Source organism: Leucopleurus acutus (genome assembly GCF_964270905.1).
Source record: "Leucopleurus acutus genome assembly, chromosome: 8".
Classification (NCBI taxonomy): Eukaryota; Metazoa; Chordata; class Mammalia; order Artiodactyla; family Delphinidae; genus Leucopleurus; species Leucopleurus acutus.
This window is the reverse complement of record NC_139151.1, coordinates 14,360,248-14,377,432: the sequence shown is the minus strand read 5'-3', so window position 1 is coordinate 14,377,432 and position 17,185 is coordinate 14,360,248. Positions and strand designations below refer to the sequence as shown.

The following is a 17,185-nucleotide window of genomic DNA, read 5'->3' as shown; positions in this document are numbered from 1 at the left end:
ACTCTTTCTAGGTAGGAATTGACTAATGGAAATTCTACTGATAGGAAATAACAGTTTTGACTCTGCAATCAATCTTAGATACAGGCCATTGAATTACAGACAAGGATATTTTTTCCCCTCTTACAGGACTGTTTGATAAGCTTAATTCCCTAATCAGTCAAGAGCTTTGTAGAAGAGCTAGGTGGGGAATCTAAGGAGGAAGTGAGTACTTATTGAGACACCAGGGCCTGCATACTCCCAAAGCTGAGGCTCAGAATTAGCAAATTGGGGCAGGGCACTTCCTTCTTTGGGAGAGAGGTTCTTTTTTTCAAAGTTTTCAAAGGAACTTTGAGACTAGAAAAGTGGAAGTGACTGGGAACCGCATTGCTGTTCCCTGGGAGGAGCGAGGACTCCTCAGGCCAGGGCTTGAAGCTCAAGGTTTCGTGGTCAGGGCTTGATGCTGGCAGTGCCCACCTGTGGTGCAGTGCGCTGCGCAGGGGAATCTTAGGTACATATTCAATTTCCAGAAAAGGAACTTGTGTTCAAAGCAAAAAAAGGGGTAAGTGTTTTGTTTTCAGAAGGGTCAAAGGGCCTGGAAGAAGAGCTCGAGGCCTAAGTGTCTCAAGCCTTTCTGGGGTCTAATCAGGATGCAACAATCTGCAGCATTCACATTCCTGTCCTTGGTCCTGACTTAACTAGTTTAAAACACTAAGGAGTGGGGAAAAATTTCCCTTTTTCTCCCACAGTGTTAAGAAGCAAACAGCTTTAAGTTCAATTTCCTCATTTGTCAGGTGTGGGGTAAAGACTTGAAGTTCAGATTCTTTCTATGGCCACCTGTCTTAATTTAAATAGCCCAATGACCGCCTCCAGGACGGTCATCCCACAACCCACAAGGAACACGGAGGGCTCGGCTTCTGCCTAGTGCGCAGGCTCCACGTTAGACCCCGCCCCGCCCTTTCCCCGCTCCTCCAGCAGGGGGCGCAGCGCGAAGGTTCTGCCTGGGCAGCGTCCCCCCACCTCGCGGTAGGGGCGGGGGAGACGGCGCGGAAACTTGGCCGCAGCTTTCCGGGAGCTGTGGCTCGGAAGGGGGTGGCGCAGGAGGGGTCGCTCCCCAGTCCCGACGCGGCCGCCGGCTCCGCGCGCTCCTCCCTCCCCCGGGCTCGCGCTCTCTGAAGGGGCGCGCCCGCGCGGACCCACGCTCCCGGCGCCGCCCACTCCCCTCCCCGCGACCGCCCCTCCCTCCGCCCGGACGGCCGGCGGCTGTGACGGCGGCGGCCGGGAGAGGCCCCTCCTTCACGCCCTCCTTCTTTCCCTCACTTGCAGCCAAGCGGAGCCGGCGGACGCGGCTGGGCCCCTAACCCTCCCCGGGCTATGGCCGGCAATGTGAAAAAGAGCTCTGGGGCCGGGGGCGGCGGCGGCTCCGGGGGTTCGGGCTCGGGAGGCCTGATCGGGCTCATGAAGGACGCCTTCCAGCCGCACCACCACCACCACCACCACCTCAGCCCCCACCCTCCGGGGACCGTGGACAAGAAGATGGTGGAGAAGTGCTGGAAGCTCATGGACAAGGTGAAAGGCCTGCAGAGGACCCGCGGGAGCAGGGGTGGGCGTGGGCGGAGGGGCCGAGGGACGGGAAGGAAGGGACAGAGGAAGCTGGGGGAGGGGACGGGTCATGCGAGGCTGGGGAGGCGAGGAGCTGGGGTGACGGGGCGCAGGGGTGGGGAATATGGGGGTGGGGAGGAGACCTGGAGGATGGGGGTCGGCGGTGGGGGAAGGGCTGCGGTTGGGAGTGAGGGAACGTTGAGATGTGTGTTTGGGGTTGCGAGACAAAGATGGGGTGGCGGCTGGGGTGAAGGGTGACTGGGGAGCCACCAGGGAGGAAGTATAATGGGGGTGCAGAGTTTGCGGCTCTGTGTAGGGTGTAGGGATGTGGGTCACGGAATTGGCCCCGGGAAATAGGAGGGAGGGGGTGAGGAAGAGCGCTTGATTTACCGGCTGGGACTGTTAGCTGGATGAGCCCTGACTAGGGAATTAGGTTTACGGGCTCTGGTTGAGAGACCTGGGGTCCTGACAACTCCGCAGGCAAACTGCGCTCTAGGTGAGCGTATAGTTTTTGTTTCTGTTTTTTTCTTCTCATTAAGATGCAACACCAAGAGAAAATAAATGGGGGGGTGTTTTAAATGAGCTAAGGAAGGAACTTTCCTCCACATCTAGCGCTGGCTCAAGTTTTTCTCCTCCAAAACATTGAATGGGATCCATTGCTGGTGCTGAGATAGATATGCACTGATTAAACCACAAGTTCTGGTCATAACCATTATTTTAGGAGAGATATGTTGACTGAGCGGGTTAGGCAGCAGATTCTGACTTCTTCCAGAACTTCCTCCTTACACACACACTGCTTTTCGTTGGGTTCTACTTTTTTTGGTAATAGAACCTGACTCCTTATTATGGAACCTGACTTTAAACTTGTTAGATGAGCTGCTTTGGTTACTTTTTTTTTTCTTTTTTTTTTAAGCAAGTGTGAAAAATAACCCCACTTTAAGTTTGGCATTTGAGAGAATTTTACTTCCTTATAGTTGTATCTGTATAGTGAAACATAGTAGTTAGTCCCAAGTATTTAAAAGTGTTTAAACAGTCTAACGGTTTGTTCCAGAGAATTCAATATTTCCTTGCTATTTTTCACATTTATTAATAACTTATTTTTGCAGAATTCATTCTGCAGATGAAAGGTGATTATTAGAAGGATCAGGCATAGATTGGAAGAGAATGGTGTTATTTCCTCCAGAGTAAAATTGTTTTTCTTTGGTGCCTCTCTGGGCCTAGATTCCTCTTCTGTAAAGTTCTTCATGGATTGTTTTGCACTAGAAACAGCTAATAAAAGTGACTGTGAAGCACTTGGCAAGTATAAATGTTCTATATAAATTCTTAATAAGTCCCGTGTATGAGTTAGCACTCCTGTAGTGCATACCAGTGGTTTCAGAAGCTACTTTTTCACTGCTGGTTTTTCTCATGTTAAGTAATTGGTATGGTAATTAATAAACAAGTATTTGTATGTTGATTATATTGGTGTTATAATGCTAATTTCATTATTAGAAATTGTAATAAAACCATTAAAGAAAGTTAGGCATAAAGGAAATTTTAAATGCATTGACGCCTTGAAAGTATATATGGAATATAGTCAAAAGCCGAAGATTGTAGGTTTGCATTTTAGGGATTTAGAGTTAATGACTTAAAAAGTTTCTACTGGAATGAAAAAACATTTGCATTTCTAATTAGTTTCTCATTGTATCAACATGCGATGTATCAAAATCATATTGATTAGAGACCTCTCCTTAAAAATAATAAACTTTTTATCAAACTTTTGAGTCTATGTAACGTAGTCCTTAAAATAAGATTTCCCTTTAAGTCTTTCTCATTCATCTCTTTAAAGAGTGTGTATTGAATTATGATTTCTTCTGCAGAATGTTTAATTATTTGGGAAGTATAAAGACCTCTCAGTTTTGAGTCAATGCTTTTCAGGTTTCGGTAGTTTCAAGGAAAGTAGGCTTCTAGCTTTTCCATTCTAGCGTTGGGAAAGGAATGTTTTATTCTTGTGTTGCTTGTTTTGGAAAATGATTTTTAGTACTTTTTGCCCCATATCATGTATTACTGGTTGTGCTGAAATGAAAATAGTTGTTTCTGATGTATTAGTCCAGTAGGTTCATACTGCTTTCTAGATTTTCTGACTAATTCTGTAGTGTTGTTAGATTGCACCGTCTCTTTTACTCTTGCTGTTTAGAGCATAGATGTTCTCTTTCTTCACTTTATTGTTGAAAGCCTTAAATGTATCACTAACCCTTCTTGACTTTATGCCATATGATATAAGTGGAGAAGAACTTAGTGTCAGATCTATAGATGTCCCACACATTTATTGACTTTAGCTCTAAGTCACCATCTCATATCTGTTTTAACCTTGTCGTTGAAGCTAGGTGAATATTTTCCCAGCCTATTATTAATCAGTTTATTGGTTTAGCCCTGGGAACTGTCTCCTCTTCTCCAGTATTGGATGTATACGGATGGAGAAGTTGGCATAAGTCATGGGTTCTGGTCAACATAGGCCCAATTTACTATTCCATTGCAGAACTTAAACTCATTCTTGGAAAAATGCTTGTGCTAGAATGCTTGCTATTAAACAGAAGATGTGGTCAGCCTCTAGGTTTTTTTTTTTTGCCACCTCGGTATATTGTAATTAATATTTGTGAGGATACTTGTATGTGAAGAAAGTGGCTAGTAAGTAAAGAGACAGCAGGGCAGGAGAGTGGAGAGAGCAATCATATAAATTGCCTTGAATGTAAATGTAGAAGTATCAAGGTATTTAATTTAGTGAGAGACTCAAAATTCCGTTATGAAGTAGAGTGGGAGTTGGCAAACTTTCTGTCACAGGACAGGTAGTAAATACTTTAGGCATTGCTGGCCACATATGCAGTCCTATATTCTTTTTTTAAAAAAATAAATTTATTTTATTTATTTATTTTTGGCTGTGTTGGGTTTTCATTGCTGCACACGGGGTTTCTCTAGTTGCCGCGAGCAGGGGCTACTCTTTGTTGCAATGCGTGGGCTTCTCATTGCGGTGGCTTCTCTCATTGTGGAGCAGGGGCTGTAGGCACGCGGGCTCAGTAGTTGTGGCTCATGGGCTCTAGAGCACAGGCTCAGTAGTTGTGGTGCATGGGCTTAGTTGCTCCGCGGCATGTGGGACCAGGGATCGAACCCTTGTCCCCTGTATTGGCAGGCGGATTCTTAACCACTGCACCACCACGGAAGCCCACTATATTCTTCCTGTTGTTTTTACAACTCTTTAAAACTGTAAAAGCTGGGCTTCCCTTGTGGCGCAGTGGTTGAGAGTCCGCCTGCCGATGTAGGGGACACGGGTTCGTGCCCTGGTCCGGGAATATCCCACATGCCGCGGAGCGGCTGGGCCCGTGAGCCATGACCGCAAAAAAAAAAAAAAAGTAAAAGCCATTCTTATCTTGCAGGTGTACAAAAAAGGCTGCAGGCTATAGTTTGTCCACCTCTGAAGCAGAGCATCATGCTGGCAATATTTTAGGTCCATGCTATGTTTTTATTTTAAATTAGCTTATGTTAGTAAAACCTTAAGGTGTTCGTTTTTTGTTTTTTGTTTTTTGTTTTCCGTACGGTACGCGGGCCTCTCACGGCCGTGGCCTCTCCCGCTGCGGAGCACAGGCTCCGGACGCGCAGGCTCAGCGGCCATGGCTCACGGGCCCAGCCGCTCCGTGGCATGTGGGATCTTCCCGGACCGGGGCACGAACCCGTGTCCCCTGCATCGGCAGGCGGACTCTCAACTATTGCGCCACCAGGGAATCCCAGGTGTTCATTTATTTAATGGACTATAATTTATGGGAAAAATGCTTTCCTTTAAAGCATGGGTTTAAAAAGCATTGTAAAAAGATAATCCTTCTGCTACCTACCTTCTCCTGCTTGCCCTAAAAAAAAGCACCTTAAGTAACTTCCTGTATTTTGGAAATAAGATGCACTTAATAGAATTTATGAATCAGTGTATTTCATTGGACTCTTTTCTCCCTTTCTTCTTACCTTTCTTCCTATGCTTGCACGCTCACTAAATCAGGAGCATAGTAGTGCTAGGTGTAAATTCTTATATTCCAGGAGATTACATTATAGTGATAAGTGACTGTATGTTCAAAGTGATATGGGATCTCTTAAGTTTAAACATCATGTACATATTTCTTCTCTATCTTAACCTCTGAAGATTGTAAACTCCACGAGGACAGCAACTGTAATCTCTTTTATCTCCTGCAGTGTCCAGTCACAAGGCCTTACACAAGAGTAAGTGCATTGTAAATATTTGTTAAACTGTTTTGTGTGCCCCAAAGGAATTCTGAAAGGAAAAGGTATGGGGGTGGGAATCATTTTTAATTACATTAAACTTATTTATTTCTTTCAGTAGTTCTTTGGCGGTATCATCCCTATTTTATGCATACTTAGCCTCAGAGAGGTTATGTAACCTAGTGAATAGGGGAGCTTGACTTGGAATCCAGGGTTACCCACCTCCTAAGGCTTAGTTATTTCCTCCGTACAGTGACTTCTCAGGTATACAACAAAGTCTTGATAACAAGTCATTTTTCAGAAAGTGACCTGTGTAGGTATACAACAGCAATTCTCACACACGCACACACACACTCTCACACCCGCCATTCACACACTCAGGCAAAGTAGATGTTCTCTTGAATGATGTTAACGTGGTGTTTAACTAGTACCATTAAAAGAAATCTCTTCTTTTAAGTTAAGGGTTTGTGTCTCTTCAAATTATGTGGACTGGTTACTTTGCATGGTTATCATGGAAGTTTGTACATGTTATTCTCCCATTGCACTTAATTCATGCCATTCAGCTCTGATGGCAGCTGTCCTTGATGAAACATCTGCAGTGCGGTGGGGGGCTCTCAGTACAATAAATGTGGGCATTTCATCTTGTAACACCCACCAGGTGGTGCTGGTTCATGTTATTTTTCTTCTAAAAATTGGAAACCCTTTCTGTTGCTGTTGTATTAATAAAGTAGGTGTTTATTTTCTGGTAGTCAGCCCCTTCCCAATTTAATTTTAACTCTAGGAATTTTAGTCACCCAGGAATTTGTGATTAAAAATAAAGGTATTGGGATTCATTAAAAAAAAAAGTGATAGCATTTACCACTTTTTATTTCATCTGTCTCTCCCTCCACTAGAGCTCTTCAGGATCAAGGCTTTGTCTTTTTTTAAAATTTATTTTTGGCTGCACTGGTTCTTCGTTGCTGTGCATTGGCTTTCTCTAGTTGTGGCGAGCGGGGGCTACTCTTTGTTGCGGTGTGCGGGCTTCTCGTTGCGGTGGCTTCTCTTTGTTGCGGAGCACGGGCTCTAGGCGTGCGGGCTCAGCAGTTGTGGCTCGTGGGCTCTAGAGTGCAGGCTCAGTAGTTGTGGCGCACGGGCTTAGTTGCTCCGTGGCATGTGGGGTCTTCCCGAACCAGGGCTCGAACATGTGTCCCCTGCACTGTCAGGTGGATTCTTAACCACTGCGCCACCAGGGAAGTCCCAAGACTGTCTTAACATCAGTTCCTGTGCCTAACACATAGTACGTGCTGAATGTAGTGCAAACATTTTAACAAAGTAAAATGAGATCAAAACATGTTCCCACATTTTCTGTGTGATTAATTAGGAGAATCAGGTAGGGAATCTTTTTTTTTTTTTTGAGTGTTGAATTAAAGTAACATTTACTAAAAGTAGTTTTACCTTTTTTGGTTATAAGGGTAATATACAGTCATTGTAAACAAAAAGGTTGTGTTGTTTTCATGCCTATTAAAAATTCCCCCAAGGGATGTAAAATTCTCCCTAGTTCCGTATGAAATGTGAGCTCACTGAGCATTTCATGTGATTCATGATAGAAATTTTGAAGGGTATATGGAATAAAAGTAGGGTTAGGCCAGGGAAGAACGTAATCTGCCCTGTTCATTTCATGGCTTTGGTTGAAGTTTTTGGTGACCCTTGCTGTAGTACAACCTGTTTTTAATATGTTGTTTGTTGGCTGTATACACATGGGCAGATTGGTCCCCAAGTCTTCACTTTCAGTGGAGTTCATGTTATAGTCAAACATACGGATAATGTTTATACTATGAAAATCACCCCCCTAATAACTAACCTAGAGCATTAAAAGAAAAATGGACTAAGCATTAGTTTGAAAACTGAGCCTAAATTTCAATCACATTTTCCAATGAAGTTGTTAATTCTGATCTTAGAATTAATTCTGATCGTTAGGTTTGTTGGAAGAGGGGGATTATAACAAGCAAGTCATTGTGAAATGTTTTCATGATTAGCACATTTTGTGCTGGAAGGAAATAGGTGGGAGTAGTCAACCAGGAGCACTGGAAGCCAGCCTCAGCTCTGTCCCCACAATGTTCCTTCCTGCAGCAGCTTCCAAAAGGAGGAGGGGAAAGGGGTGCAGTGATGGTATTGGTGGTACACACCCACTGGGGATTCAAGCCCTAGGAGATGGAATGTCACTGCCATAGAAACTCCTAAATCAGCAATGACGCTGGGTCTCCCCTCTGCAAGTTTTGGGATGGGTGGCGAGTCTTGCTTAGCAGACTCCTCTGCCTTGGGTGCCTTCTTACAGCCACCACTGACCTTCCCTCTTGCTCTGGGATCAACCACAAGAAATCTTAAAATGAGGCCAACTCACGGCTACTTCATTGAGGGGGATGGGATACTAATTCCTGCCTCCTTCTTTCTTAGAGCTACTTTGAATAGCAGTACACAGGTGTAGCACTCTTTGTGAAAAACAATTTATGAACCATAAAATATGCAGAACAAAATGTAAAGGTCTCCATTTACTCTCATACCGCAAAATGACTGCCCTCTCCAGAGGTGACCAGTGTCTACTGTTTGGGGTCCATCCCTCCAGTCCCTTTTTCTAAGCAGCTCCGAGAAGCCTGGATGGATAGCATTGCCCTTGAAAGATTTATGACTTGAGCAAGTTGTTGCCTTTTTAGCATTTACTCACTAAGACTGATAACCAAGTTCTAATAATTCCTTATATTGCTGAGCAGTTTACAATTTCACATCTGATACAGCAAAAATTTCAAAATAATGTGTCTTATGAGAAAGAAACAGATTCAGAGAGTTTAAGTAACATAAACCACCCAACTAATACTTTTGTTTTTTTATGTGGGTCTTGAACTGCTGTTCAGACTCTAAGTGATTCTTTTTTTAAAAGATTATTTATTTATTTATTTTGGGCTGCATTGGGTCTTCGTTGCTGCATGCGGGCTTTCTCTAGTTGCGGCGAGCGGGGCTACTCTTCTTTGCAGTGCGCGGGCTTCTCATTGTGGTGGCTTCTCTTGTTGCGGAGCATGGGCTCTAGTCGCATGGGTTTCAGTAGTTCTGGCACGCGGGCTCAGTACTTGTGGCTCGTGGGCTCTAGAGCGCAGCCTCAGTAGTTGTGGCGCACGGGCTTAGTTGCTCCACGGCATGTGGGATCTCCCCGGACCAGGGCCTGAACCCGTGTCCCCTGCGTTGGAAGGTGGATTCTTAACCACTGTGCCACCACGGAAGTCCCTCTAAGTGATTCTTATAAGCCAGTGCCTCTCAGACTTTAACATGAATTCAGATCATCTGGGGATCTTGTTAAAACATAGAGTCTGAGTAGATCTGATGTAGGGCCTGAGATTCTGTGTTGCTGACAGGGCTCACACTTCAAGTAGCAAGGCCCCATACCACAGCTGCTTTTTTTTTTTTTTACATCTTTATTGGAGTATAATTGTTTTACAATGGTGTGTTAGTTTCTGCTTTATAACAAAGTGAATCAGTTATACATATACATATGTTCCCATATCTCTTCCCTCTTGCGTCTCCCTCCCTCCCACCCTCCCTAAAAGGTGTTAATTATTATGTTCTTAAATTTGGAAAGTAATACATACTTATAAAATTACACATTTTTAAGCAAAAGTGGGATTTTTAAACAAAAATGCTTCTAGAATTAAAAAAATTTTTTGCTACATTATGGAGATTATCCATGTTAATACTACATGTAGGTCTCCCTGAATAATTATTTTTTATAAATTTGTTTATTTATTTATTTATGGCTGCATTGGGTCTTTGTTGCTGTGCGCGGGCTTTCTGTAGTTGCAGTGAGCAGGGGCTACTTTTCGTTGCAGTGCGTGGGCTTCTCATTGCGGTAGCTTCTCTTGTTGCGGAGCATGGGCTCTAGGCAGGTGGGCTTCAGTAGTTGTGGCACGCGGGTTCAGTAGTTGTGGCTCGCGGGCTCTAGAGTGCAGGCTCAGTAGTTGTGGCGCACGGACTTAGTTGCTCTGCGGCATGTGGGATCTTCCCAGACCAGGGCTGGAACCCATGTCCCCTGCACTGGCAGGTGGATTCTTAAGCACTGCGCCACTAGGGAAGTCCTGAATCCTTTTTTTAAGGGGCGTATAAGATTTTATAATATGGATATATATGTTTATTTAACAAATTCATTATGCATTTGCTAAACATTCTTTAGAATAAACTTCTAGAAATGAAATGTACTGGGTCAAAGGAATCATACATTAAAGTTTGAAAAGTATATATTAGCACATTGCCTTCCAAAAAGTCTGCTTTCATTCACAATCCTTGTCTAGTTTGTTGATTTAAATATGGTAGCTGATTCCTAGTTACTTTAGGTGAAAATTACGTTGGCACCTTTTCCACCATCACACTTTCATTAAACATGAACTTTTTGCTGGGTGCTAGGGAGTTAAGGATGACTCAGTCCTCATACTTGCAAACTGGTGATATAACTGAAGGTGTTCAAAGGGATCAGGGAACCCCCTGTGGGAATCATTAGGCAAATCTTTACTTAATCCTTGAGACCAGAGAGGATTGGGACTGGGGAGGGACTAGACCAAGCAGAGAACTCCACAATATCCTAATTCACAGTTGTGCCTTAATTAGGGTCTGACATCCAAAAATGATGCTAAAGTCATTTAATCTCTTGTTCATGCTAAGTATTGGTTTGAAGTTGCACTCATAAGTCTGAGAAGAGAATTATATTTTCCTTTTAAAAACAGAATCCCTGTATAAAAACTGCATGGTTAAGCTGTTAGCGCATGTCGGTTATTTAATTTCCTACATTGTACTGGCTGTATTTTTTTTTCTGCAATTAATGTGATAAATGAAAGTAATGAGATTGGTAATTAGTTGTAAGTGACATAGTGCTTTAAATAAATAGTGTTAGGAGGTATTTGAGAAGTGTTGGGTAGTAATTACAGTTCAAGTCCCTGAATGGGTTTTGATAAATCAGTAATGGAGAAGAGTAATTAGAAGTAAAAGACTTTTTTTTCTTGGAGCCATTATCTAGTGATGATATGTTTCTTTTAAAAAAAGTATGGGTTTCTGATTTCTCTTTGAAAAACTGTCATAAGTTTTCATTTAAAAGCTTCACTGTGTAGTTACACTTGTAAAACTGTTAAATCTCTTCAAGTTTCTGAGTTGATTAGTTTCTAAAACTTGAAGCTTTAAGAAAAGAAATTAATTGATCTAACTCTTAATTTATAGAGGGAGAGAGACCCAGAGAGATGAGTAACTTGCCCAGGGTCACATAGCCAGTTAATGTCAGTCACCAGACTAAGACCCAGGTCTCTGGACTCCTACCCTGGTGTCCTTTCTGCTGTACCTCCTGTTCTCTTGAGCAACTGATTCTTTTAAAACTGTAATCAAATTTTATGTGTTTTATGTATAGCTCACCATACTGAATACTTGCCTTTGAAGCTTAGTGCTTATTTTAATCATGCTTTTTAACATATGAAAAAGTTTGAAATGAAAAATGATTCCATGGATAAGTTAAGGTCTACAGAGATAAAAATACTTAGTCATTCACAGTCATATATGCTTATAGTTTTCTGCCTAGTTAGAAATACAATTCCTTAGTGTTAGAAAAGATTCTGCGTTCAGAACAGAATTAGGCATAGGCACTGTTCTCTGTAACTTTTCTGTTTTTAAAAATTTAGCAATTTCCAAACATAATTTTACTCCTCTTTATTGTAATCATAGCACTTTCCAATTTTTTTCTATTGACCATTGAGCCCTTGGCAGAAGCAAAGGGAGGAGCTAGGCCAGTGAGGAAGCTATTATGAATGGAGTATATAGCAGCTGTGCAAGGATACTGTTGGGTTTCCCAGAGCTAAGCATATTTCTTTTTGACATTGTTCTGAGTGATGCTGTAAATGTACAGGCAGAAGTAAACAAAAGGAAGGCATTTTTGCTATTGTAAGACTTGGAAAGCAAAATAAAATTGAGAACAGACTAAGCAGGAAAGTATCTTTCGGAAATTTTTTGGTGACTTTTTTAAGCTCAGAATGCACATTTGTGCTTTAGAGGTTAACTAAAACTGCCAATTTAACATTCACTGATAAAGGCAGGTTCTTTTGGCTTTTGATGTTTGTTAACTATTGACTTGAATTATTCACAAAGCCTTTTGGAAACTTTTTCCCTAGAGGTTATAAATATTTAGGGAATTTTTTTTTTTCTTTACAGAAGATTTTAATGTCAAAAGAGTTGCTCTACCTATATACTTACTTTATGGTCTGTGTTAGTGTTAAGGAGTGCTGATTTCCCTGGTCATGTGATTGATTTGTCTTTGAAAGATCTTGAGAAAAGCAGATATTTAACCTACAGTTGATCTTTACAAGGTCACATTCTAAGGAGGGACAGATAACATTTGTGGAACATACATGACAGTAGTTTGAAAATGCGAACTAATCAAATGTTTGGGAGACATTTAAAAACTCATGATATTTTAAATCTGTTATGAGGGGTAATATGTTTTTTCAGGTCATTGTCATTAATCAGCGTTTATTTTATTTTATTATTTATTTATTTATTTTGCGGTATCGGGCCTCTCACTGTTGTGGCCTCTCACTGTTGTGGCCTCTCCCGTTGCGGAGCACAGGGTGCGGACGCGCAGGCTCAGTAGTTGTGGCTCACGGGCCTAGTTGCTCCGCGGCAATGTGGGATCCTCCCAGACCAGGGCTCGAACCCGTTTTCCCTGCATTAGCAGGCGGACTGTCAACCACTGCGCCACCAGGGAAGCCCAATCAGCGTTTATTAATTGCTTACTATAGGTTTGGCAGAGCAATTTTAGTTTAGTTTTATTGTTGTTGAAAGGAAGTATACCTTTTTTTCCAGAGGTATTAGGCGAATAATGCATTTTAACCTGAATTCTTAATGTTAATGCATTTGCCTTTAAATAGGGAGAATATATTATGGGTTGGCATGTGTAGCTCTGGATATAAATGTAAATAATTTGGGGGGAGCTCTGCTTGCTTTGGACCTTTGAAGCAGTGGATACTGTAGTTTTTGCAGATTGTTGGTCACCCTGTTCTTGGGTGGCCTGCTGCCTTTTCTCTATTCCTTGGTTACCAAGTAGTCAGAGACCATGCAGGTTTGGAAGGGTAGCTGTGGCATGGCCAGATGGTAGGAATAAGGGTGTCAGTTTCTGGGAGTCAACAAAGGGTGATGTGAGGTCTAACATTCTGTCTTCAATAGATAATTCCTGCCTAACCTGCAGATAAACCTGGTCGAGTTGTATGGAAATGGGGAGGGAACTGGCATTGAATGTCTACTTTATTGGAGACTCTGCAGTCCTTTCATAAACATTTATTATGAGGTGGGTATTATCGCTGTGTTACAGGTAAAAGAACTGAGGCTCAGAGGTTAAGAAATTTACTGAAGGTAAATGACTGAAACAGGACATTCTGATGTGGCTATTTGGTGTGATCTTGTCAAGATACTAAAACATTTTAATTTTAATTCAACACATAAAAGCTTATATTTTAGTCTTCATCACACTGTCTCCTTGTTAATTCCCTGATACTCCACATCTCTCCCTTAATGACCCTCTTCACCTCGCTCTCTACACTTTAGTCTCACTGACCTTTCTATTCCTCAAATCCAAACCTATTCTCATAGGGCTGTTGGATTAGTTGTTCCCTCTGTTTGGGCTACTCTTCTGCTGATTCTACATGACGGGCTCCTTCCTGTAATTTTAACTCTTAGCCTAAATTCACCTCAGAGAAGCTTTCCCTACTCACTGTGCTAAACTAGTCATCCAGCATTTTCTTATTATTCTATTTTAATTGTCTGTATAGAACCTGATATTTTTCTTGTTGATTTCCTTTTTGTTGTTTATTGCCTGATTCCTCTCAGATTCAGGGGTATCGTATTTTTACTTCTGTGTCCCAGTGCCTGACATATATTTGTTGAATGGATACGTTGAGAAAAATCAAAATCAGGTGCAATCTTCTTAAACGTACTGCCTTCATATCTCTGAATCTGTATCTGTCTAAACCTGTCCTCATTCCCTTTCTTCCTGTTTTAAAGGAAGGAGGTGTCCCTTCTTTTAATGGTATTGGGTGTTTAGTGCTCCAGCTGTGTTGTAGATCCCGTTTTCCATTTTCTTTTAATTTATCTTTTTCTCTTCTGGTTCTTTTTCCATATAAAACATGCTCAGTATTCTCTGAAGATAAAAACCTTCGATCATATACCTCTTGTAGTCTTTGCTGAATCTTGATCTCTTAGTCTCAACGTCAGTCTCCCCTAACTCCCTCCATGGACTATTTAAGAACCTACCATTTTAATATTTTTATTATAAATATATATTCTGTAAAAATATATTCTGAATATATTCTTCCAAATGAGGTTTTGGAATGTAATACTTATAAATTGGGTACTATTTATTTTAATTAGTATGAGTTCTTAACTCTGTTGCATTTAGAATATAGCTGTCTTCTGAGGTAGAGTCTTTTTTTCTTGACTATGTTATTCCCTTTTGGCTTGAAACCCTTGATAGGATGAGCAGCTTCCTAAAACACTGTTAAAACATTCATAAATCATATTTTTGTTGATTCAGCTTGTCTTTATTTGCCAGGCTTATATAGGGCTCTTTTTCAAGAGTACAGGAAATGATGTACAGAGGATAAAATATTTAGTTTAAAAATTTTAATACTGTCTTACATCATTTGAAGAGACATTAGTAATTAAATTGGAATTTTGCAATTGTTCCAGGTGGACCTAGTGATCCCACTTCTGGGGGATCTATCCTAAGGAAATAATCTGATGTTTAGAAGAATAAAATGCCCAAAGATGTTCATCACAGCGATACTTGTAATAGCAAAGACTTAAAAACAGTATAAATGTTAAAGTGGAGGGGATGGTTTAAGATATGGTATGTCTATAGAGTGGAATCATTTAGACATCTTTAAAAAGTTTATAATGAGCTTTTGGTGATGCAAGAAAATAGGCATTTTAAAATATTAAATAAAGAGTAAGAAGTCAGACTTCTGCTTCTACCATTGTTAGACTAGGCTGTTTCGAACCAAATAATACTGCTGGCAACTAGAAAAGCTAGAAGATGTTGAAGAGCTATGAAGGCAGTGAGGAATTAGAGGCCAGGTTCTGGAAGATAAGGAAAGCTCTGAGAGGTAAGCCTTATTTTTGAGGCTGCCTTTTCCATGAGGTCATTGCTGATTCTGGAAGTGATAGCTGAGAGGCTGAATAGAGTTTTCAAAATGCTCATGTCAAAAAAAAAAAAAAATGCTCATGTCAAGGAGGACAAAAAATTGGAATTAGGGCCTGCCAAGGTGGAGGGCCCTGGGAAACACTCTAGGTTTTGGGGTTGGGTCCCTGAGGGCCTGAATTGTAGGAGTAAGGGTGAAACAGAAGTAAACCAGTCTTTGCAGGGCACTGAAGACTGAAGCCCAGCTTTTTAATCTTCTCAATTTTGGGTTAGATTAAGATGACCTGGAATTCCTAGTGTCCCTAGCCAAATCTGACTGCTAGAAGCAAAAGTAAATCCTTTCTGGGCTTCCCTGGTGGCGCAGTGGTTGAGAGTCCGCCTGCCGATGCAGGGGACATGGGTTTGTGCCCCGGTCTGGGAAGATCCCACGTGCCACGGAGCGGCTGGGCGCATGAGCTATGACCGCTGAGCCTGCGCGTCCGGAGCCTGTGCTCCGCAACGGGAGAGGCCACAGCAGTGAGAGGCCCGCGTACCGCAAAAAAAAAAAAAAAAAAAAGTAAATCCTTTCTGAATAACATCATCCGTAGCCTCAGATTGTCTCTATAATTTTTTATATACAGTGTTCAGCACTCAATAAAAAATAATTAGGCTTACGAAAAAACAAACTACAACTGAAAACCAACAGGAAAGATTGATAAAAGATAGATACAGGGGATACAGATATTTGAGATATCAGTCATGGACTTATATCTATGATTAATGTGTTAGAAGAATTAAAGATAAAATAGAGGGCTTCCCTGGGTGGCACAGTGGTTGAGAGTCCGCCTGCCGATGCGGGGGACACGGGTTCGTGCCCCGGTCCGGGAAGATCCCACATGCCGCGGAGCGGCTAGGCCCGTGAGCCATGGCTGCTGAGCCTGCGCGTCCGGAGCCTGTGCTCCGCAGCGGGAGAGGCCGCAGCGGTGAAAGGCCCGTGTACCGCAAAAAAAAAAAAAAAAAAGATAAAATAGATAATTTTGTCAGAGATCTGAAATGGTAAATAATGAAATAGAAATTCTAGAACTGAAAAACACAAGAAGTGATTGTTAACTCAGTGGGTGGGTTTAATAGCATAAAGCTGAAGGAAAAATTAGTGAGGTAGAAGGTAAGTCAGAAAAAAAAAATCCAGACTGAAGCATTGAGAGACAAAAGGATGGAGAATACAGAAAAGAGTATGGGAGGCATATGGAATATTGAGTAAAGGTCTTATGTATCAGTACTTGAAGTTCAGAAGGAGAGAGGAAAGAGAATGGGGCAAAAGCAATATTTGATGAGAAATTGGCTGAGAATTTTCCAAAACCGACAGAAATTATCAAGTTCCAAATTGAAGCTCTATAAACACCAGGAAAAATCCAGAGTAAACTACACCTGGGCACATCGTAGTAAAACTGTTGAAAACCTGAGGCAAAGAGAAATCTTAAAAGCAACCACAGAATGAGACATTTTATCTTCAAAGGAGCAACAGTGAGACTAACAGCCTGACTTTTCAACAGTGACAGTGGCATCTAGAAGGCATCTCTCATTTTATTGCACTTCATTTTATTGCACTTAACAGATAATGCGTTTTTTTATAAATTGGAGGTTTGTGGCAACCCTGTGTTGTCAGTTGATGATTAGCATTTTTTAGTAATAAAGCATTTTTAAATTAAGGTATGTACATTGTTTTTTAATCATACTATGTCTTGTACACTTAATAGACTATAGTATAGTGTAAACATAACTTTTATATGCACTGGGGAACCAAAAATTTTGTGTGAGTTGCTTTGTTGCAATTCTTGCTTTATTGCCGTACTCCCTTTATTGCAGAGGTTTGGTACCGAAACTGCTATATCTCCGAGGTATGCCTGTAGCTATAAAATGATGACAGAAAATAACTGCCAATTCTTATCCAGGGAAAATAGCCTTTGAAAGTGGTTACACAATAAAGATGTTTTGAGATAAACAAAAACTGAGGAGAATTTGTAGCCAGCAGCCTATACCCTAAAGGAAATAAATACTAAAGGATGTTCTTTAGGCTGAAGGAAAATGATTTCAGATGCAGTGAAGAGCATTGGGAAGGGGGGTTGTGTGGGTAAATGTGAATGAATATTGGCCGTATAAAATAATAACAGAAGTAATAGTAATAATAATGACTTGTGGACT

The 17,185-nt window shown here is 41.6% G+C and overlaps 1 protein-coding gene across 1 annotated transcript in view; it reads left to right on the top strand.

Moving 5' to 3' along the window:
* Positions 1 to 1,350: 1,350 nt before the first annotated feature.
* Positions 1,351 to 17,185, top strand: part of CBL (Cbl proto-oncogene) — a gene marked incomplete at its 5' end in the record, with an annotated part of 80,226 nt that continues 64,391 nt past the window's right edge. The window contains one exon of the mRNA XM_082844596.1: positions 1,351 to 1,545. Within this exon, the coding sequence (XP_082700722.1) occupies positions 1,351 to 1,545 (195 nt within the window). The remainder of the gene's footprint in view (positions 1,546 to 17,185) is intronic.